Genomic DNA, 24,315 nt, shown 5'->3' with positions numbered 1-24,315 from the left:
AAAGACAGTATAATTTTGATAATATTGCTGAAGTAAAAAATAGCACTTGAACTCATCCCGACTCAGAAAATTCTCTTTCTAGGAACAGAAATCTTGTGGTCCATTTAAAATGCAGTATGATACCAACAAATGCTACTATAATAAAAGTCACTAGTAAACTAGCAGCCATACATCCCTCTTCCGTCTTTCTTTCAACAATTACTAGAGAAGGAATAATTTTGATGTAGCTTAACTACTAGACCAGGGCTAGATTCTGAATTTATTTCCCAGCCACATGCGTGAATTTTGATACATCATTTAATTCTTCACTATCTTGTAAGGATAATAGTTCTCTACCTAAAGTAGATGTTGAGAATAGCCTCATAAGTCTAGGAGTACCTTCTAATGGATACCAGTCATAAGGCAGCCTGAATCTTGCTGCTTCTCTCAGCTAAAAATGGAATTAACTCACTCTAATTATCGTTTTAACAGATATCATTCCGTTTTCTACATATCCTGAAGAACAGCGTGTGATTTAAAGTTACTTCCACTTCTCCAACAAGTGAAATACTTCATTGTATCATAAATTACGCACATCAATATTGCAAATACTAGTTATCTGAATAGTTGAACAGTTTTATTCCCATCATACATTATAAAAATTTGAGAATAAGACTCCAAAAATAATCTTCTCATTTCCTTCATACGTCAATGTTACAAAGTATGTCCTATTCAAATTAAATTGAAATTACTTACTTTCAGACTGAAATGCTAGTCACTAACTTATTTTAGTGCAGGCTGAAACTGAAAAGGGTAGTCCAACTACACATTTTCTACCCTCATCCTTGCATTAGCACTGGCATCTGCCAATGGTGAGGCCAGAACTCATCTAAATGAAGTTTCTGCCAAGGGTTGTTTTCAACAAGATGAACTCCTGTTTCAGATCAGAGCTCAGCTATACAAACAGGAAACCATGGTACAAAACAGCACCAGTGACCAGAAGCCCAACTTTTTGCTGTCAGCCTGAACTTACATCAGCTTAAAAAGAAATCACGAAACATCATCTGGAATTGTGAATTACAAGAGAGGCGTTCCTCATCATAAGACTTGTTTTCTGTGTTAGACATGTAAATCATAAAAGCTGAGATACTGAACAAAAGCTCAAGTATGCATACAGAAAATGATTTGAGTCATTTTTGGCTTTTCACAGCTTTTACCATGCGTGAATACCAGCAATGATTAATTAACTTAGTCACTTTGAAGACCAGAGCAGTCACTTTTGGCTTTTCAAATAGACATATTTAACACACAATTTTAACAACTTGGAGAAAACTGACAAAGAAAAAAAAACCCTAGGTAATATAGCAGGTAATAACAAGTACAGGCAAGTGTGTTGGATTCTAAGAGTCAATCCACAATTTTAGCTTTTTGTTCCCTAATGAAAGGCCAGCTGTGTGAACTAGGTTGATAAGGTAAAACAAATTTGTCAGACATCATTTTCTACGAACACTGAACTGCCTCATTAATAGGACAAGAGGATACATGAATTGTTAAAAAGGATGTCATTATTAGAAATCGTGAATTAATGTGCTATGCATAAAAATACATTTCAAAACATACATTAATGTGTCAAAAATCTCAATAATTCAAATGTAAATAGGAAACAAGAACCTATTTAAATAGCAGTAGTGCCATCTTGTGTTTAAAGAAAGAAGTGCCCGAAGATGCAATACGAAAACAGGAGTATTTTGCCAGCTAAGACATTTTTAACTAACATTACTTAGTATAAAAATAACCTGCTTGTATTCATATCTGGCTTATAGTTTACAATAGTTTTGAAAAATTCAGTTTTGCTATGCCTCAGATGAAAAACAGCAACATGCTAGACAACTTCTATGACATGAAAGATTAAATCAGAGAAATGAAAAAGATAGGATGGAGATCTACAGAGAGTACACCCAATGTCAGGCTTTTTACTGCAGATGTACAACAGGGCAAAGACGATGGGGATTGCTCCTGCTGGATGTGGCTGACCTAAAGTAGTAGCTGTTATATCAGAGTTTAACACCTCTCTTGGTGGTGGTGGTGGTTGATGGAGCATTTACAGCCAAGACTACCCTTCTGCAGCTGGCGTGAGACAAGGAGACAGAGACTGGGGAGCCGTTTTGCTCCTCCTGGCACCCTTCTGCTCAAGGCAACAATGACTATTTTGCCTGTGTTTAGACCTACATTTAATACTCCTCTAAATTAGAAAACCTAGAGTCATACACAGGCACACACACATTCTTTCTGTTGCTAATATATATAATTAAATAAATAAAAGTATGATATTAGGGAACTGCCCCAAAACAACATTCAGGATTCTTGGAGATTTCTCATAGGTCAGGCTTGAGGGGCCAGGTGTTAAAATATGAAAGGTTACCTCGGCATAGCGTGTTATATTTCAGCATAGCAGGCTCAACCAATTCAATGAAGAAAACCTGAAGGCTGAGACATGACTGAACTATCAATAGGAAGCTGTGGCTTAAAAGTAATAGTTACATTTTATTTGCGGTGTGTTATCCTGAGCTGATACTTTACAATGTATAGCACATCAGTTTGAAAGCTATAGAGTGATTTCTCATCCGTTCCTTATTTAAGGAAACAGTCTAAGCCCTTTAAAAAAATTCTAAAGATTATAAGAGACAAGCATTCTTGGTGTTTTGACAGAGAACAGTTCACATAAAGCCTATTCCATTTAACATTTCATGAGAAATAACTAAGCAGCTTAGAATTTGTTAGACATACCAAAGTTCCCAAATTATTCTATATTTGACAACTACACAGAAGTGAAAGATTTACATTACTAATTTCAAGATGCTTAAAGAATTGAATACTGTACTGGTGACTGTATAATAGAGAAACAGATTATCAATGCTGAAATCTCCAAATTTGATATAAGAATAATAAAACCATTTTATAAGAGAATGTAAGAAAACATGTACTTGATATATCCAAAATTACATCAAAGTGTTAAAAACACATTGGAAGAAAGTCTTACTCTGGCATTAGGGCAAATGAGAACTTATTATGAGCATCTCAAGATTTGATTCTATTAAAACAGTATTAACAGTCAGTGACTTTAGCACTGTTTGAAAGATTTAGATGCACACTTAGAATGTAATGAATGTGAGAAACCTTATGTCAATAGTAACAACAGGAATTATAGAAGTTTAGAATTAAAGCTACTCTGCTTAGATCTGCCTACTAATATTGTTTGCAATTGTTTTTAAGTTTATAAACTGCAGAAAATAAAAACAATTTCCTGAAAAGTATTTGACATGTAGCCTACTGGAACAGTTAGCTAACAGGACATTACAATACCTCTTCACTTCTGATCTGATTCATAGCTATATATTTAATTATATATATCTCTTCATGCCAAATAATTAACTGACCAAAGTGTGAGTAAAACAGCTTAAGATTTTGCTTCCACTGAAGTTGGATCACAATGCCTTTCTATAAAAATCAGATGGCCTTAGAAATTAAACACTTCCTACAAATTCTTCTTCCTGTAAATTCATCTACATTTAGTACACTTCTCTGTACTACTTCACAGCATGTTATTTATACTTTCAAATATTTGCCATTCCTAAGAGAAATGGCTGCTTTTAATAATGGCCACAGTATTTTCTATAATTTCTAGAAATGGTTAGTTACACCAAGTATCTCCATATATCCAAGGTAATTGCAACTTTTCCAAAGTTGACCTCTGATGCAAATAAAACGGAAACACGACCCAAAAGCAACATATTCACAACAGGTCTTCAACTTGAGTTACTATCCATTCCTTAACACGGAACATTCACAACTGAGTATTTAGGAAAAAACAGAAGACAAACTGATCTTAACAGTATATATGGCAAAGCTGAATGTTGGTACATGAAGCATTTACATTTTGTTTATGCTATTGTCGCAGTCTTAGAAGGTTTTTGATCCTTTAATGAAGCAAGAATAAGGATTCTTGCTTCTGATACTGTCACTAATAACAGAAATCTGTAGAAATGAAGACATTTCTACGTAAGTTTCAATAGTGATTAAAATGACAACGGCTTCATATTTCTAAATGCATGTGTATTATGTTACCACCTTACAGCCCTATCACTGCAATGATATTACTTCTCACTTTGCAAGCAGTATTCCCCTTACTCACTTTTCCCATGTGACAAAAACCACAGGAGTGATATTAACAGCAACTGAAATTATCAATGTAAGTAATTCTTGTCCTGTTCTGTAATCCATTTGACAGGTCATATTTCACACACTGACAAAGAATGGAAAGAAGTTGAACTGATTGCACTATACACCAGTGCAAAGAGCTACAACCATGCCACATACATCAAATTCATCCATGTGAACATAGTTGATGGTAAACAATTTATTTCATACAACATGAAGTTAATGACAGTAAGTGACACTCATATTTTACAGAACTCATTGTCCATTCACATTTAGTTGGCAATTAAGCTTAAAACAATGAAATGCAAAAACATGCAACTATTAACACCGAAGAAGAGGTGTTTTACTTATGCTGAAGAGCTTAGAACATAAGTTCAGAAAGAGCCATGCAGAGTAAACATGCTAGATAAGGTATAGAAAACATGGAAGTGAAAAAAACCCAAAACATTCAGTGCATGGCATCAAACCACTCAAAACTCTAACAGAAAGCAGATGAAATAATTAAGTTACTTTAAACTTCCAATAAACTGTGCAAGTTACACAAATCATAGTATGGGCTGACTGGGAGACACTTACGAATTACATGTCAAATGCATTATTTTCTCAATGAACTCTGTGTTTAACTTACACCCTGAAGAATGCATTACTTATAAATAAATGTTTTGCTTTTTAGCTGTGAAAAACATTCACAATACTTCCAGTTGAAAGGCTTCAAGCTGAAACAGATGCCAATATTCCATAGAATTGTCATTAGCATGTTTTATTAATACTATAACATTATTCTTTGAAAAAAGTGAGAAAAATAATGAAGTCACACTCAAACATACTATGTTTTTTGCACAAGATAGGCTGTCTTAAGTTCAGAAGAGACTGCTTTGGGACAAAAGGGAAACATTACCTCATCAACAGGCATTGGTATAACATGCACAAGATCAAGTGTTGTTTTTCTCATCAGAAGAACTGAATGTAAGTTTCTAGTTAGCCTGAATTTCCTTTAGGAGAACATATTAATTGATACCCATGTAAATGATACTAATTTTTTTTTAATTACAGATGAATTAATATAAAATATTTTTGACAGCCATTTGCTTTCCTGAATTATATTCAGGCTTCTACTGTCTCAGAACTCATCTTCCCTAACATTTCTGTTATCACTTCAAGGAGAGCTCAACGTAGTACTGAGCAAAGGCCATATTCTTGCTCTTCCTCATTCTGTACCTCAGATTCCAAAGACTACTTCATCATACATGTATTTATTCTTCTTCTCAATTACTGAATTGCAATGAAAGGGATTAATGGTTTAGGATAAAAGTTGATTTGCCAAACAGCAAATCAAAGGGAGACTATAGGAAAAGAAATCTCTTCCTTCCCAGTCTTAAACTAAGGATGAACACAACCTATGAAATAGTAGTTTATCAAAAAGTTTTACTATATAAAGTAGTTTCAACCTTTTTATATGATCAAAGATATGAAACGAAATCCTCCTACAATGATATACGAATGTACTAAACAAAAACAAAATGAACCATTAACACTGATTTTGAAATGAAAATAGCCATATCCCAGTTAAGGAAGAGTCTCTTTCCCAAAATTAAATCATACAGCCTCTCACTGTCATTTATTTAATGACCCAGTTGTCAGAAGCAGAGTTAATTTCCATTCCAATCATAAAAGGGTTCAATCTACCTGCATACAACATATTCCAAGGCAATTTTGTTGCCAAATTGTTAAGACACAAGTCTGGAACTGATAGGGTATTGTGTCTCTGTTGGATGCAGAAAAGTAAATACAGTTCTGGAACAGTAATGGGGTGTACTTATATAGATGTGACCAAGTTCTCCTCCAGACAATTAAATGAAAACATGATACTACCTCTATCTTGACCATAGTCATATGGAAATCTGACCATATGGCTATGAACGCAACACAAAGAAATAAATCAGCCATATGTTCTCAAAGAGAGTGTACCTTTGCAAAAGTACTGGAATAATGTTGCGACTTGCATAGACTGAACTCTTAGTACAGATTAGAATTTCACCCATCCAGAAAACAGAGAAGTACAATTGTAAAATCAGAGAATTTAAATCACCAATATCCTTGATTTTTTTAAGAATTATTGTGCCCAGTGTATTTAGTACACAAGCAGCCCATAGAATCACCAATTAGCATAAAGAATGAAAAATTAATAAACTTAATGCATTGAAATTTGAATTTTACGTTGGTTTTTGCTGCTGGGTTAGTGTTGCATAGAGTAAGGCACAGAGCAGAATTTTTCTAGTTCCTACCTATGTCATTGGCTACCATCTTGGAAAACTTTCTGCTTTTGGTCTTCACTGTAAATAATATTTTAATAAAAAAGGATCAATCTAAGTGTATCAAAGGATGAACTGAAGAAAAAATAAGACTATAGAAAAGAAAAATACTGTACCCTTTTCTATAAAATTATTCATTTTTTGATCATCATCAGAATTGTTTGGTGAACCAGAACCTATGAGTGAAGACAGAATGAAATGGATATGCAAACATGTATCTTTGACACAAAACCAATGTATTAATACAAGCTTTGAGTTTTAAGGAAAATACAAAGATGTATTCAAATATCAAATACTGATACTGGTATTCTCTGTAGCTGTACTAGATACTATAAAGTCCAAATGATTTTGGCATGACAGGAATTCTGCTATATTGAGATTAACCACAAAAATTATAATGCAAGGTACAATGTTGCACAGTGCAGCAAGTTTAGTGCTAGAAGTATTTCTCTCACTGAATAAAATATTTATACTGAATAACTAGATTGCTGTCCCAATCATGGTTCCAGACACAAAGATTAACCTAAATTATGATTCACAGAACACTGCCGTACCAATGAACTCAGGTTTTGAAAATTTGAGGTTTTTTCCAATGCAGTAAGTCACTGTTGGGCCACAGTTCTTCAACTATTCTGCAGACAACTCAGAGCCAATACTGCCACCTGAGATTTTTCTGAATCCTTAATACTGAACAAACAGTGATGGCTATAAGCCACAACTTGAGGCTTACCATTGTCATGAAATTCAAATACAGTTCGAATAAAAAATGCCAAATTTCATTGGATTTTATATTGTGGAAGTGTGAAATAAGAATAGAATGCAAACATTTTGACACTCATGAACACAAAAGCTTGATGGCTTACAATGCTATACAATGTCTTATGCATTAGATAAATGCCCCCGGAGTCTAAGCTTATTACCATTTAACTTCTGCAGAAAAAGTAGGAGAAAGTTATTATTTCTCTCGCATTTTCACAGTATTTCTGTAGCTCTGTGTTATTAAAACTGCAGGATACTCTCCTAACCCGCATAGGCAGGTAGTCCCTTTCACAGTCCTCTCAACTGTATAACCATCCACTGGAGGGAGTCTAATGGAAGTTAGCTTCCACTTCTCTTCACCTGGGCACAGAAAGGTGGAAGATTTAGATCACTTGAGCAAATACAAACTACAGCCCAAACAGCGGCTGGTCTGTTTTACATATCATATTGTAACAGTCAAAGCCAACAATGCACTCGATTGCCAATTCCATCCTCCAATCTTAAAGCTAGTAACAAGCAAACTTCTTGTGCTAGTGTATTCTCCTCTTAACTACAGAGCCTCTAGACCAGAAAGAGTTCATTTAAATCTGGCCTCTGTCTTGCATCTCAAGCTCACCAACACTGTGCAGCTGATTTCTCCAAAATGACCTCTCTTACTTCTCTGAAAACTGAATGCCATTTTCAAGCTTCTTTCCAGTCTTGTGCTCTTGCCCAGAAAAGATATAAAACTTAAACCAAACCGAAGGAACTGCAGCTCTTCTCTCTTCAAAAACATCACCAAACCATTTCCATATCAGGGAGGTGCCTCCCTCTGAGTACCTTTCTCAAAGGAAAACTGAAGAAGCCTGCCATGACCTCATCTCATTCACTGAGAGCTGGGAGGAGAGGACAGAACCAAGGGAAACAAGGCACAGTCCAGTCTCACTACCTCATGATTCTGTTTTACAGGGGAATGCAACAGTGGGTTTCCCCCTCCATCTTTTGTCCATTCACTAGTTTTTGGTACTTTAGACTTATTTCTTTTTAGTATTGTGTATGTGCTTAAGACATTATATACTCTTTTCACAGAATAATCAGTTCTCCAAACATCTAGATTTTATTCTAATATGAACTAACTTCAAAATAGTCTTCTCAGATAGTCAACTCATAAATTGGAGATTGATATCTACCTCTGCAGGATTAGGAATTCCCCCCTAACTCTGTTTCCTTTCAGGACATTTGAATCCATCTATTCTAAGTTGCTTCCTTTTTTGATCCTCAAAGAAATATCCAAATTGCATTAATTTTTAACCTACTTCAGCTAACACAACTCAGGAGGGAGGGAGAGAGGGAGGTAAACAGAGAGGGAAGGGAAGCAAATTGTGAAATTTAGGATTTTTCCATATAGACCTTGATTTTCATCTTTGGGCTTGCTTTCATTGCACTGTTAGTGGAAATGGTGAATTGAGTTTTACTCCACTTCAACTCCAAATTATGAAAGAAACCCTCTAACTCAAATTAAATAGTGTTTTAAAGTTTTAGCAGTAACAGTTGGAAGTGGTTTGGGCTGACATTTGAGTGATGCTGGAGCAAGGGGAAAAAAGGATACAGATTAAGGTTTACAACTCATTAGCTGTTCATTGTACACAGTTTATAGCAGTCTGTCAGAAATTAGACTTAGCCTGGACTTTACATGGCTCAAATTCAAATACCTTAGTAAGAATTATCATCAGCTTCCCCAGTCTTGAAGGAGGAAGTGATTTACTGGAACTGCAGCACTGAACAACAAGTTGTTCACAGACATTGATCTTTATATTTAAAAATGAAATAGGAAAGATGTAATTTATTCTAAACACCACAAAAAATGCTTGCATTAAAAAGGAACTTTACAACTTCAGCATGCCAATGCTTTGCATTACACAGGTTTGTCGTGAAATCACATGTTCAGTTAAGACTTTTTAATTAAAATTTCCAACCAAATTTTGCTTTAATTATAAATAAATCTCATTTACTCTAAGAAAGTGTTAGCAAAAAAGAAAGTGACATTGATTTAGATGAGAGTTTTGCACAATTTAACATCAAGACAGCAGTTGTCAAATCAGAAATTAAAATCTATGTTAAAATTTCTACTAGAGCTACGAACAGGATATTTTGTTTCATTATGCTTTCAACTTGGCTTTGAAAGGTACAATAGAAAAGGACTCTATCTTTAGATTCCTATATTGATTACCATTTTGCACTGTATTGCAAAGAGTACACATACTACTTTAGGTAGTTGAGTAAACCTGCAATTTTGTTCTTTGTTCCAACTTTGAGTACAGCTTTGAATGAAACAGATAAATTGACATATTACTTTAACAATTTTCTTAGAATAATGGTGAAGGTAAGTGACAAAATTTTAGTTACTACATGAAATATTCATCTCAAATACTATATATTGATATGCACTATTAAGTACATACATGGCTATAGCCTCAACTAGCCAATATTAAACAAAATACTAAGTATTACATATTGCTGAAGTTTTAATTTAAAATATTCACATACAGTAGTGGCAACTAAAAAAAAAGGGGTGGGGGTGAGGGGGAATGTTAAATAGGGAACTCCTACTTTGTAATGATGCCAGTTTCTGAAGGGCTCTGATTCCAAAGAAAAATAGTAATTTACCACTTATGAGGAACCAGAAGTAAACTAGCTCTCTTTACAGAAAAAATCTTTACCACTTTTAACCCTAACCCTAACTCTGAAACACAATCATATGAACTATTACAGGAATTTGTGCATCTCTTATCAATGATTCAAAATTCCATTGTCCAGTATGTTCCCTGAAGCATAAGAATTTCAGATTAAATCTCTCTTCACTGACCTTTATGACATATTCCTATTGCATCTCTTAAATCAGCCTTGTTTTAAAAATGCATTTGTGCAATGCAGCAAAATTTATGACAGCTCAAACAGTTTGTTAGAGGACAACAGGTTTTATGTAATTACTTAACTAGTAAATGTTGACTTAAAGCATTCCATCTTCTGGGCAAATAAGAAGCTGAAGATCAGAGAAAGTTATGATTACCTGAAGTGGGTGATTTGCAGCGATCTTCTGGCACCACCGTACCTTCATTAATATCACAAAGACCTGCTGGAACACAAAACCAGCATATAATAAATACAGCTGCTATTTTATCCTTTCTTCCACTGCAGTTAGGAACTTCATTTCTTATTAGCTACAAACCAGCAAGTTGTAATAGAGTTTCTCTTACATATTACTTTTTTTTTTTTAATTTGGGCATTACCCTATAGAGTCTATATGACTATAGGGTCACTTACTTCTTCCTACTAAAGTTTTCTTTACAAAACACATTTCCTCATTAAATTTCAGTGAAAACCACCATATTTTCAGCAAGACAGACTGTTTAGAACAATTATTTAGATGCTATAGATATATATTAAGTAAAAGTATCATTTCTGTTTTGAAAAAATCCCATGTTAAAAGTGTAATTGCAAAAGAAAGTCAGATGAAAGAAGATCTTGAAGATTACAACCATGTGTGCAGTATGATGTGCGAAACTACAGTGCCTTTTTTCAAATTATTTTCCCACTGTTACAGTGATATGCTTTGTATTTGCTGTTGCATTGCCAAGTTCATTTTCCAGCATAACTCTTTATTGATGTCACTTACAGAATTTAGGTTCTAGGGTGCTTACGAAAGTGTTCTTCCTTGTATGGAGGAATTTCACTAAATTCTTACATCACCAAATCTGATTATTTGAATAACTGCAATGTGTTAATATCTAGGAGCTCACTCCTTCCATTCCAGTGAAGGAAATAAAGCATAGGAGTCCACAATCAGATGCTAGAGATAGAAGTTGCCTCATAAGGGTCCTAAATATTATTCCACAGAACTAACTAGAAGTATATAAGGAATTTTTCCATTTTCCTTTTTGACAAGAAATTGCTGTCAAGACTGCCCACGATTAAGAAAAGTGAATTTTATTGATATCTTAAGGCTAGTAATGCATCTTTAGGTCTATATAATAAAGTTTTTGTTCAGAAATTTCATGATGCGATACTAATGCAAACAAGCACATAATACTTAACAGTAATAGTTAAGAAAGATTTATTAAAATGAAAGGTTTTTGCATGCACACAAATATTTTAAATAGTCAAAAAGCTTGACAGTTGTAACGGTAATGGTTAAGGCAACAAGGGCTTGCACATGCAAAGCCTGTCTATACAGCTGTATTCTACATATTCACTAGTGCATCTGTATATATCTGTTGATAGACAACAAAAAAAATATACAGGAACAGCACTACTCTTCTATCAAAGCTGTAGAATTTCCAAATAAGAGAACAGAAGTTAATAATTTAAATGAAAAAAGGTTCTCCTGAAATATCATATCAATGCGGAACACATTAGAAGTATTTTGCATTCATACACAGTTTCATTTATGCAAAGTAGTCTTTAAGATTAGTAAGAGCATGTACAGCTTCAGCCTCAAAACTCAGTGACTAGGATTGATGTGAAATTGTCAAACGACCACAAGGCTTGGTTTAGCCTACATTTAACAACAGTCCAGGAACTGACTGCAATTCTAAAATGTATGGTGAAATCCCAGGTGGAAGCTATACCTTTCCACTACACAGGAGAAAGTAAAAAGCTGTTTGTTCATTTATTTATCTATCAGTAAATCAATGATTACCTATGGGATAATTGTGGTATATATTCTCTAACAAAGTATGATTTGACCTCTGAAAGCACCAGCATTTTGAACATGCATGGGAGTCTAAATGTTTTGTACTAGATAGGGTTGTGTAAAAAGATATTTCAAAAATCCAGGTGCTGCTCTCCCGACAAGCAATACAAGTTTTAGATAGCAGAAGTGCTGGGAGGACAAACCTGTACTGTGCTTTTAGAAATAGTTGTGTTTCTAGATCATGCTCCTCCAGGAGCCAAACTGTACAAATCCAAACATGCAGTTCAGGAACTTAATTTCATCTTTCCCATAAATATTTTAATTCTTTATCTTCATAGGAAGAGTTTAACTTCTCACACTAGTTTTCCTATGAAAAGTGAAATCCTGCATTGACAGGAATAGCCTTAAGCCAAGAATGAAGTCACACACCTGCATGCTTGATTTCTTTGTAAGAAGTCTTGAGGCTATGATTTGATTAACATACATCTTAATGAATAACTTGTATCAATTGATCCAACAGAAAACCCCCAAAACGTTCTCTCATCATAAACCTATACATTAATTTTATGCATTAGGTAAGACTTATCCCACTGAAGAGTAAGTGTGCATTATGACAATCATTATGGCACATAAACCTTGGAAATTAAGCATAGCCATCACTGCTATTATTTAAGAGAGAGAAGAAGGGACAGGAATAGATAAAAAGTAATTTTATCTATGACTGTATTAGTAGTTAAACTAAGCAGAGAACAACAAGAATGATCTGAGTTAAGTCTGTGTACTATAAGGGTCTGTCCCTGACCAATGAGAAGAAGAAACTGGTGTAACAATCATTACTGCTGTTCATCTTAAAAGCCCAGGTACCCTGATAGAAGCAGTGTGCGCACTGGCAGTAAGACAGCTCTCTTGGAAAAGTTCTCTGGTTTCAGGCTTACAGCATATGCGCAAATTGCTATGGATTACTGCAAATTGCTATGGATTATTGCAAACTGATCCAAGATTTTCCATTTCAGAACTGCAAAGACTACAGCCTGACTAGGACACAAATATATGGAAATTGACGACCTAATAAGCTTTTAGCTTATCTCTCTTGAACTCCAGTAGCAAGGAATTTGAAAAACCCAAAAAATGAATAGAAAAAAAATAGTGTAATTAAAGACAAATTACTGTAACACACCCTGGAATTACAGCTGAAATTAACTTATGTATAAAGTAAGTTTCATGAGACATTTGTCAGTTTGTCACATAAGCTTTAGACAAATATATCTGAAGAAACTACAGCTTGACTGGAAGCCAGCCTAATTAAAAATTACAACTAGAACCAGCTTGATATGAAGGTATGAGTTAGAATTAAAAACAATTAACCTGAAAAAGAGTAAAAAAAAAAACAAACCCAAACCCAACAATCAAACTTTCTGATTCAGTTCTGGACTCGGCTTAGCCACAGCTGATGTTGGTCTGGTTTAGTTGATGTTTAAGTTAAAAATTCAAACAGAGTTCATGTCCAGATCCAGTTCAAGGAGAAAGGGGACAGGGAAAACAACTAGAACTCTTGTGGGGTTGCTTGTTCCAGGCACATATTTTCTTCAGGTTTGTCTCAACCCCAGTTCTGAAACTCTTGTAAATTCCATTCAAAAAAGGCTTTTTGATGTATAATAAAAATTTTTAAAAAGTCACGTGCACGCAAGAACTGCTTCTATTTTGTTAGAACCCTAAACTGCCTCTAGTAGAACTAAGAAATACTAACTTATAAAAAGTTGTATTATATTGTACTAGTTCAGAAGTCACATAAACCTTGTAACTCCCATCAATAGCAACTTGCAGAAGAGTTAAGATTGGTGTCTTATGTGAACTTAATTATGTAACTAAGCATGAAAAAAAAATAACAACTGTCTGTAAGTTTCAGTGTTTAGTCATAAAATTACAAATTGTTTGATAAGTTGGTACCAATATTGGCTTTCTTCTTAATGGCTCCTGTCATATTTAGCAAACTATATCAAGCAAAGATCTCCAAACAGTGCAATCCTCCATTGTGTAGAGAGTTTTCATCACACTATAAAGCTTTTACTTACACACAGTGTGTCTTTTGGCACACGGCCAAAGTTGGGTTCCACCCCCCGCCCCACTATTACAACCTGAAGGCAAAGGTTGACTTTATTTTTATCCTTGACAAGCAGCTGATGACACTGTCTAGCAGGCCTTTACAAAATACATATACTGCATGCTTCACGAACTATAAATTGCTACCCAAAACATGTGATTAATATACCTGGTATGAATCATTGATAAATTCCAAAACACGATCCCAACTGGGAGCTTGTATCTGTTGAGCTAGCCTGAAATGACAGTTTACAGTCTAGCTAGTGTAGAGAGCCTTTTCTCTAAATAGATGCTGCTTTAAGACGGGAATCTGAATTTCTTTCTGAGTAGAAAAAATAAGATGACAGAAACATACATCATATTCTTGCAACACAAGTGAAGGGAAAATCTCGCATTTTTTAAAAAAGTCTTTTTAAATTTTCAGTTGATTGACTGAGGACATGCCATTTACTAAGTTATAAATATGTAAGCAGATAGTGATAATCTATTAAAAAAGACATTTTATGCTGGAACATACAGAATAGCAGGGTTCTTAATGAGGAAGGACCAATTCTTGCCGAGTTTTTTGGGCAAAACCTATGGAAGTGGTTGAGTAACAGCAAATGACATTTTTGTACTCCCCTCTATATTGAAATAATTTAATTTTTGGTTCTGCGAATCTTGGGATACAATGTACAAAACCAATATGCTGGTCTGTTGTATGCTGTCTGAACCTGAACTTAATGTAACTAAAAAGTTGCCTGAATGCATGAATAGGCCAGTATGATTTTTTTAAATATATTGCAGTTGTCTCAGAGAATGGAAAACATAGTCAGTTTCTCCAAAACAACCACATTAAATACATAAGCACTTTTTCTAGGAAGATTTAGAAATTAGGTACTAATACTCCCTGAAGGTTATTAGAGCTGTACAGTAGTTGAAAGTGTCTTATTCGTAGAAAAATCAATTTAGAAGTATTAAAATACAGGTGTTTTAAAGATAAAGAATTCAATGAAGGCATATATTTCAAAACAAAACCAAGGAAGCATAAGTTCCTTGCATCTTTGAAGACACTAAAAACAGATATTAATGTTCAAAAAAGGGAGAATGCAAAATCCAAAAGTGTTCTGACTAACTCTTACAGCTCCAATCCTATAAATATAGCAAAGGATACTTCTTAAATGTAGCAGACTTATTTGTGGAAAATTATACAGCAATAATGCTTTATAATTTAAGCTATTGAAGTCTGGGCAATACCTACATTGAAAGAATTACAAATAATGAGAAACATTAAATGATACTCTGGAGAAATTATTTTTGGTTTTTAAAAAGACTGTAGCTCCAGCTAATCAAGATACTGGGAGGATGGTGGAAGGAAAGAGCATTAACTGCATGGTTAAGAAATTAACTTTTGTACAAAACCTGATTAACTTATTCCTAAATTAAATAGTCCAGGTAAATTCAGCTTTACAATTGTCGGCTTCAGAAACCAGTTTTGGGACTTCTGCCCATCTTTTGCTTCCCTTCACAATAATAAATCAGTGGCAGATTCTGGTTTTCAGTTCTGTATCATCTTAAGGTAGAGGCATTTCTTTTACACCTAGCTCCCTTTCTCCCTTGGCAGCAGAGGATGGAAGACTATACAGAAAGCACTATTTGGCTATTGAGCCTACCCTCTCTGAAATGTATTTCTTTTTTCTTGTGCAGGAAAAGAAAAATAGCAGAACTAACAGAATTGGACTACAACATCAAGTTGTTTTTTTTTTTTTTTTTAACTCCAGGTCATTCTTCCCTTAGCTTAGTTTTATTCTGCTCTCCTTCGTTAAAAAATTGGGTGAGATTACCTACCTCTGCCCAAGGGCTGGAGAAAACTGGCATTCTAGGGAAAGGAATAATGTTATGCTTTTAAAAATCAGCTTTACGTTCTCCAAATTCTTGGATGCTGTGAATGATGGAGTAAGTCACAGAAGCCCTCAGGTAGATCATGGTTCTGATGGCTTCTGACCTCCATCACATACGCTCCTGAACTTCAAAACTGCTTGGAAACCCCACAGGGCTGTGCAATACATAGACATCTCCACTCTTAATCCCTATGAACAACATCTTTTAGAAGTAAATTTTCATTTCTAATAGACAAACCACTGTCTTTTACAATGTTAAATATTATTAATAATAATAATAATAATAATAATAATAATAATAATAATAATAATAATAATAATAATAATCTAACACTAGAGTTCTGAAGCTTTTTCTGCCAGAAAGGGGACCAAGCAAGGGATGATTCTAGCCTCAGATCTCAAAACAACACTAAGTTTGGCAAGTAAGATCCTTGGGTCTGCAGACATCAGTAACTTCTGAGACAGGATCTCCTTTTGATTTTTTTATATTTATGTCTTCAAAAAACCAGAATACAGAGAGTATTATGATTGCCTTTTTTCCTTCAAGTTTCTTTTAAAGATGCCATGAACAACAAACACAATAGATGCATGATGGATTAAAAATCAGTTTCTAAAAGTAAAACAATTACTTAAAATGGACTAACAAAAATATTTATGGTGAACGAACAACTCAAAAAATCAAATTCAGATGTTCAAAAACATTTTATTGCCATGAGATGACTTACTTATATAAGAGGTGCGAAGCTTTTTCACAGACTCTGAATATAAGTTAGAAAGGCCGCACATGCAAGAAGCCACAGTCAGCATACCTTTAATGAAGCAATGAGAAAAGGAAAGACGGAGACACTAACAGTACATTTGAGACAGAAAAGCCGGCAGAATAACTGGTATAATGAGGTTTATAAAATGCTCTTGCCATGCAGATCGTTAGTATTAAAATGTAAGATAAAAATACATGATTTCATGTAACAGTTATATTCATGAGCAAAAAGAACTTCATTCATTAACATCTTAGAGACACAGTTGTAACTCAGTTATGCAAATCCAACACATTAAAATAACAAAAGCCAAGAAAACAAAGCAAGTAATGTTTAACACTCCAAAAGGCAGTTTATAATCTAAATGCATGAAGCAGAATTTAAGCCCTTTACTCCCAAGAGGAATTAAACACAGTCAACCAGTAAAGTTATTTCTTTCTCCCTTAAAGTAATTTTTAATAAAGTTTTTATTTATTAGAAGGAAATATTTTATCTGATAGGATACCAACTGTGTATGTTGTGCTCTACATTAATGATTTTTAGACCAGTTTCCTCAGATGGAATAAGCTGACTGGTGCTAACCAGATCTTTCTCAAACCAATGATTTACTAAAATACATCTTGGAACATCCATTTCAATTTGAATAAAATATTACCTAAAGAACTTACCTGGATTTTATTCTGGATCTCAAAATAAAGCAATCAACACCAGAGCATGAAGAAATTTTTTTTTTTTGAACATTTTATTTCCTACAGAAAAATAATCATTTGGGGCAGCAGTGACATTGTTTACCATTCTGTCTTTAGCCGTTTTCCAAATTAACTTAAAAGTATCCACTACATAACAAGGAGGAGAAAATTTCAAAAGACTAAATTTTCCTTTTGGCAATAAAAGCTTGGAATTTTGACCGAAAAGTCACTTTCCTCCTCAGCTGCAAAGAAACACCCTTCACTATAATTTAAAAATCAAAGTCCTTTTTTCATAAAAGATTTATTTTACCAGTTTGTGTTTGGAAGTTTATTTGGTTCATTTAAATCAAAGGCATTCATTTAAATCAAGCATAACATAACAGCATACACAACACAACATGCTTTAGCTTGTCCAGGACATTTCTAGTCAAAGTTTAAAACAGGAAGCCAAAAGATCCCAGCAGATACCCTGGCTATCTACAAACATTAATGGGTTTACACAAGCATGTGATATGGGTACTAGGTTTATCAGAAATACCAGGATACTTCTTCTTCTTCATCCTGTGTTAAGTCAAAATCTTGTAAACTGCATAAATCCATTGTACATTTATACTTATATCTATTCACACAGATAATGTTTTCCCATCTGCTTTTTCTTAAAACATACATTACACTGAAAAATAAGTAATGATATAAAGCATCAGTAGATCCCACTAAACAACAGTTTGGAAGGAAACATGAAGTAACAAACGTGCAATAGTGACATTAGGGACAGATCAAGAAGAAAGGATGAAACCACAATGGAGTAAAGTATGCTCGTATTCAAAGAATATACGCTAATAGCCCAGGATAAGCTCAGAAGAAAGGCACAGTTAGTTAAAACAAGTTTTGGGTTACTCACCTCCAGATGGCTGTCGAGTTTTTCGGGGAGATCGTGGCTCCCTGCGATAAGGATCATTAGAGCCATACAGTTCAATAGTGCCTAGATTCAAGAGCACTGTCTTCTGGAGGTAATCAACCATGGCAATACCATTACAGTTTCCAAAAACTACTCTGGAAAAAGAGAAGTGGAAGGAAAAATGGTGCTAATCAAACGTTGGTAAAGTTTTATATTGGTATTCATTGCTGTTCAGATTTTTAAGACTTCCTAATTTTTATGAATTACCCGAAATTATGCATATTTATAAATTACTAGTTTAGAATGCAGCATTGTTTAATTGTTCTCTTGTAAAAACATGTGACACTGAGTAGAACAGATCACCTTCATTGTACTTGCCAACCTATCTGACAGAGCCTTAAATTACATTTATTCTTGGCTGTACAGTGCAATGCTGATTTGTTTCTGATGTTAGCATCATCAGGATCTGCCATGACCAAAAAGGAATCACCTTTTAAGCACAGGAGACTGATTGCTTCTTTTGTGTTGCTGTGCAGCTCATGTGAACACACATGGAGACTAATTTTTTAATAGATAATTTTAAATGACTAACAGAATAATGAAAAAACTGTGTAGAATATACTTACAGGCCGTACGCTGAGTTGATTGCTAAGCTGGTTATCTGTTGAGGAGGTTCTCCACTCACCCACACTAGCTGGATAACTAGCTCAATTTGGTAGCCTGGAGACTGCTTGAGAGGAGAATTTTTAACTCTGCAAAGTAAACATAACATGGTATCTTTTTGTGTTTTTCCAGTCTCCATTTTTTCCTTATAGGCTAAGAATTCATTAAACTCTACACCACACTGGACTTCAGAAAGCTGGAAAATTGCCAAAAAAAAAATCAATACAAATACATAAAAGCAACCAGAAAAAAACCACATTGGAACTGGTTATTCCCTTCTTTTTAAGGGCTCTTGATTCATTACCTAATTGAAAATTAATTGAACAATGATCACAAATATTTCATTTCATCCCTCTTCAGAGTAAGGCATAACAGTGTTAGCATGTTGTATTGACTTGAATAGATAAAGGTGTTCAGTGTCTAAAAGGAAAGCGTTATCAATTCTTTTCAGAGTTCCCAAAAGAACTCTGATTTAGAGAATGGAAGGGGGTGAGGGGTGCGTGTGGAAGAAGCATACTGAAAAGGGAAACGGAAGCACAATGTATTGAGACAAACGCAAACAAAAAGCTGACAATACAGTAGAAAAAAATGAAAGCAAGGTAAACTATAATGGTAGACCAGTTGTATGGAATGAACCTGGTAATGGCAGAATTGAAGCACCTGGAAAGATTTTTTTTTGCACGCTGATAAACAAACTTATCAATGTTCTGCAGAAAGGATTAGGTCTTTCATCTTTTAAGGTGAAAAAAGTTATAGAACATAAGCTCCTCCCGTTCCTGAATTCCCCTTATTTTACCCATACACTCTCATTAATGCATATTTTGGTTTGCCAGTATTTTATAAAAATTCAGAATTTTCCAACTTTTCTACTCCGTCTGGTTTTCTTTAGAATTTACTGTCTTTAAAAAGACACTTCTGCAACTCAGTACAATCAATGAGATACAAAAACTCCCACCCAGAGAAAATAACTCCATCAGAATTAGTTATTTTCTGGATGGATGCACTCAGAATTAAAATCCAAGTTGAGACCTTAAAACTTCAGAAAACAGGAAGTACGTACATATGTTAACTTTATATCTGAAAATTAAGTTCAAGGTACATTCTGTGAGGAAAAGGTGATGTACTAGAGGCCTTATAATGCTCTCTTGCAGAAGAGTAACAAGATTGTCTTCTTTTAACCTTCATTTCTCAAATGAGTAAGAGTTCACACATGAAGAACCTTAAGAAAAAAAATCTTCCAATATAAAAAAAATCAGAAAATTGTCAAAGACACACACTGCAAAGCATCATGCAAAATGAAGATCCATGAGAGTGGGACATATATTTGTTTCCTGTTCCCAAAATACAAAGTAGTTCCCTTGGAGAGTTATGAAAAAAATACGTTTATAAGCCTAAAAAGAGTTACCTTTCAGTTAGTTATTTGTAAGCATTTTCATTGCTTTTGATTTGGCTCTAAAAATCTAAGGCTCTGGAAAATTAACAGATGAAATCTATTCAGACATACTTAGCCTAAAGTTAAGGAGACACACAAAACATTAAGTTGCCTACTCATTTCAATAGACAATAAGGTTTCAAATAACTATATTGCTGCTACTGAAAATGTTTGCTCTAAAGCATGAGCTTCTACAACTATACTAACATCTATGCCAAAATTTCCTAAAGCAAGCAGCAGTCATAAGGTAAGAATTTTCAGATTTTTTTAAAAATCACTTTATGAAGTTTAAAGAAACTAAGATTGCAATATTAATTTCTTCAAACAGAACTCAACTTTCAGATATTTAGAAAGCGTTGCTCTAAGAAATAAAACATTTTACCAACAATGACATTTCTGAAATAATATCTAAGTACATATATTCTCATCACATATTCTTGTGAAGTTTCACACTCAACAAAAGTATAACAGAATATACTTACTTTAAACATGGGACATTATCACGAAGTCCGTCAGATGAACTGCTGCTAGTAGATGGATGAGACTGGGGAACAATGGATTGAGGATTGGAACCTGTGCCTGGAGTTGGTAAAGGTGGCACCTGCTCACCATCTGGAGATTCAACATCATTTATTTCATATAGCAGACGTACTTCTAGCATCTGTAAATGAAAGTAAAAAAGTTATCAGGAAATTCTGCCTTTCAAAAAACTATACACGAGAAAAATGAAATGCAACTGAAGATACGAGTGATAAAAAAGTGACGTCTACAACTTTTCCATCTTTTAAAAGATAACAGCAGTTTAATAAACACTGCCACCTACACAGACACACGTGGTCTTCAGAAATACAACACTACAAATACAATAATACAACAACTACAGACTGAATATCTGAAGATTGTAAAACTTGAAAATCTAACCTATTTCCCAATATTTAAAAGGTTGCTGCTTAATATTGGAAAGAAATTAAATAGTGGATAAAAGAACGATTTAATTATCATTCTGTGCACATAATAAAGTCTCAGTTATAAAGATGACTTGTTTTATGTAGTTCAGGAATGCTAAAACTAATACGAGCTGAAGGCATGTAGACAGCAACGCTTTATACTGTTGTAGCACCGTATGCATGGGACTTAGTTCAATGTTTAATGTTGCACTGAACTAGACCATACATTTTGAAGAACTAAGTTCATCATGATTTCAGATTTCCTTCTATTGAGTCTATAACAGTATTAGTATTAATTGTAGTGCAGTGTAAAGAAAGTTTTCTGCTGTTTTAAAACCCGAAAAAGCCAATGAAAACCAAAATCTTGGTGTGCAATTTTCATTTTTGCTGAATTTCATAATTTATTATTTTGCCTCCACGAAAATACATCTCCTCATTTCGAGGCAATTGGTTTTGTCCATTTCACTAATAAAAAGAAACAATGAAGAACTAAATTACTAGAACAGTCTTGTTATAGCTAAATCCTACAAAGTTAAAAAATGGTTATACTAATTACCGGAATGACTTCTGTTGTCACTTCCTGCTTGCTGAACCTGTAAATAATGACATGTGCAGAAACTCCAGCTATGCACAGCATTCTACTTTCTGGACACCATGAGATGATCTGAATAGCGTATGGATCTTCATCTACTATATCTGTGTTTGGCTTGTCATCTTTATTCCGTGATTTTTCAAATACTTTGGCTGTTTTTAGCTTATAGAGCACTTGCAGCGTTACTAGGAACAAACCAAAAGAGATAAAAATTAGTTTTGATCTAAACAGATATTTCTTTCTTGTTAATTTTTCTAATTCAGTAACTTCTCTTCATAGATAAAGCCACTAAATTCAGCAAAAGAGGGCAGACCAGAAGCACTGAATGTCTGTGTTGACTCTGCCCGTGCAGTGCACCACTTGCCCAATGCAGGATCAGTTAGTATATAAAAAAACCAAACACTTCTTTTCCTGAGATATATACTAAGCTTCAGTTATAAAATAAGCCCTCACAGCTTCTCAAGGCTTAACTATACTTAGGGATCTCTTTATAACATCTAGTTACATATGCCATACCCACAACTTAAGCCTACCTATGGCAGAGAAAGTGAAGCTCCTTCCCTTTCTACTTACAGTATTTCAAATCCGTGGCCTCTCACCTGTGTTCTCAGACTTAACAGCCGCAGCTCCTCCAATTTTTATTTTGTGCTGTCTGATCACTCAGAAGTGCTGCCTTCTGATCAGTCCACATTTTTCTTGATAGCACATTTCCTAAAACTGTTCTAGTGAGGCCTTGCCACAGTTTAAAATTGTGAAAGAAATACTCCATGTTGGTTTTACGGATATTCCCATTTATTTATCCCAATATCAAGTTTCTTTTTTGTGCAACACTGACACTGCAATCCATTAGGCCTCCAATTTTTTTTCCCCCAGAATATAAGTTCTGAGTGTAAATCATTGATCCTATATTCAAATAAGTGGTCTGGGATGCTATTCAATGATTAGCAACATCATTCTCAACTGTAACTCTAATTCTTACTTACATTTTCTTTCAACTGTCCTGGTGTTTCTTTCAAACTTCACAAGCATATTCTCTAGTCAATGGCCCAAAGCACTGCTACAAATACTAATCACACCATTAGGAAAACCTAATTTATATCATCCTTCTTCCATATTTCAGTGGTTTTACCTGAATCACATTTTCTTAGTTCATCTGTAAGACTGTGCTATTAGAGAGACTTAAAAGTTTTAAAATCAAGATACAGGATACTTGCAGTTTCTCCCTTAACAGGTTTATTTATCTGTTTTAGAAAGAAACTGAATGTCTTTAACAGGATCTCCTTTTGACAGATCTACACTGAAAAGAATTTTTAAGCACACAAAATCAATTAGGTTTGGGGGTTTTTTTTTGTTTGTTTGGTTTTTTTTTTTTTCCTTTTCTTCACTCCCCTCCCCCCCCTCCCAGTTCCACCCCCACCCCAAACTGAAGTTAAAGATCTGTAACACTCCAAATACTCCTCCTCCCAGTTTTTAAACATATACATTGCATCTGTTCCCTCCGACGCCCACACACCCCTTAGCATTTTGGAATCTCACCAGTCTTCCACAAGTTTTCAAAGACAACTGATAATGATTCCAAGATTGCTTCAGACAGCCTTTAAGTACCAAGAGTAAGGTTAGTCAGAACTAGATGAACTAAAACATCTAACTCTGTGTAGTCCATTCTAATTTGAATTCTTACTGCAGTTCTCACTGTTAGCTGTGTAGACCATCAGATGTAACTGGCCCTTTAACTGAAGAGAAATGTAAAACGTTATCGGATTCTTCAGGCCTGTTCAGTGTTCCACCAAAGAAAAAAAGTGTTTCTAATTTACTGTTCTCCTCCCTTTCTTCACAAATGCCTAGATCATTTTATTAGCACAAACTACTACTGGTTCCAATTCTCATTTTTAGATACTGTAATTTATGGGGAGCTGATATCTTATAAACACATGCCTCTCTCCTGTCTAAAAAGACAAAAATAACTTACTGAAATTCAATTGTACTAAAAAGGAATGTATTTCCCTGTCATGCCACTCTGTGCTCAATAATGTGCTTCTAGAAGGTGCTGCTAAAAAAAACTTTAGAATTCTTCTATTGTAGCTGGCCCTTGGCCTACCAGTGCATTTTCACTGAGGGGGTAAAAACAGTGAAGAAATTAACTAAGAAATAATGTTAATTTTATTTAATTTTAAACCAAAGTTTCCTATGGAGTTACTGACTATACATGAGGCAGGAAATAATGAGAATGACTAGTCTGCAATTATATTCCATTAGAGAAATCAGTATGTTTAGAAAAATCCTACTGCACAGGAAAAAATCTCTACTGAAAACACTTACTTGCTGAGGCATCCCAAAACTTGATTGACCCATCAGCATGCCTATGAAATATTAAAAAATTAATAAGATGGTAAAACGGTTAGTTGGAGTGTTAGAC

The 24,315-nt window shown here is 34.4% G+C and overlaps 1 protein-coding gene across 7 annotated transcripts in view; it reads right to left on the bottom strand.

Annotated features, from left to right (window-relative positions):
* Nucleotides 1-24,315, bottom strand: part of STXBP5 (syntaxin binding protein 5) — a 115,655-nt gene that overhangs the window by 19,487 nt on the left and 71,853 nt on the right. For 2 of the 7 annotated variants that reach the window (XR_015708265.1, XM_087774910.1), the window contains exons 14-21: nt 24,219-24,259; nt 21,864-22,084; nt 20,843-21,021; nt 18,892-19,017; nt 18,269-18,420; nt 10,318-10,383; nt 6,626-6,685; nt 6,483-6,530 (exon numbers count right to left, since the gene is read on the bottom strand). Coding sequence is in view for 6 of the 7 variants with exons in the window: in XM_087774910.1 (XP_087631036.1) it covers nt 6,483-6,530; nt 6,626-6,685; nt 10,318-10,383; nt 18,269-18,420; nt 18,892-19,017; nt 20,843-21,021; nt 21,864-22,084; nt 24,219-24,259 (893 nt within the window). In the remaining variant the exon portion in view is untranslated. The remainder of the gene's footprint in view (nt 1-6,482; nt 6,531-6,625; nt 6,686-10,317; nt 10,384-18,268; nt 18,421-18,891; nt 19,018-20,842; nt 21,022-21,863; nt 22,085-24,218; nt 24,260-24,315) is intronic. The other 5 variants (XM_087774911.1, XM_087774913.1, XM_087774912.1 and 2 more) reach the window with 3 other exon arrangements.

Source organism: Nipponia nippon, unplaced genomic scaffold (assembly GCF_047370975.1).
Source record: "Nipponia nippon isolate SJK-2023a ecotype South Korea unplaced genomic scaffold, ASM4737097v1 scaffold_4, whole genome shotgun sequence".
Lineage (NCBI taxonomy): Eukaryota > Metazoa > Chordata > Aves > Pelecaniformes > Threskiornithidae > Nipponia > Nipponia nippon.
This window is presented reverse-complemented; position numbering and strand designations above follow the sequence as displayed.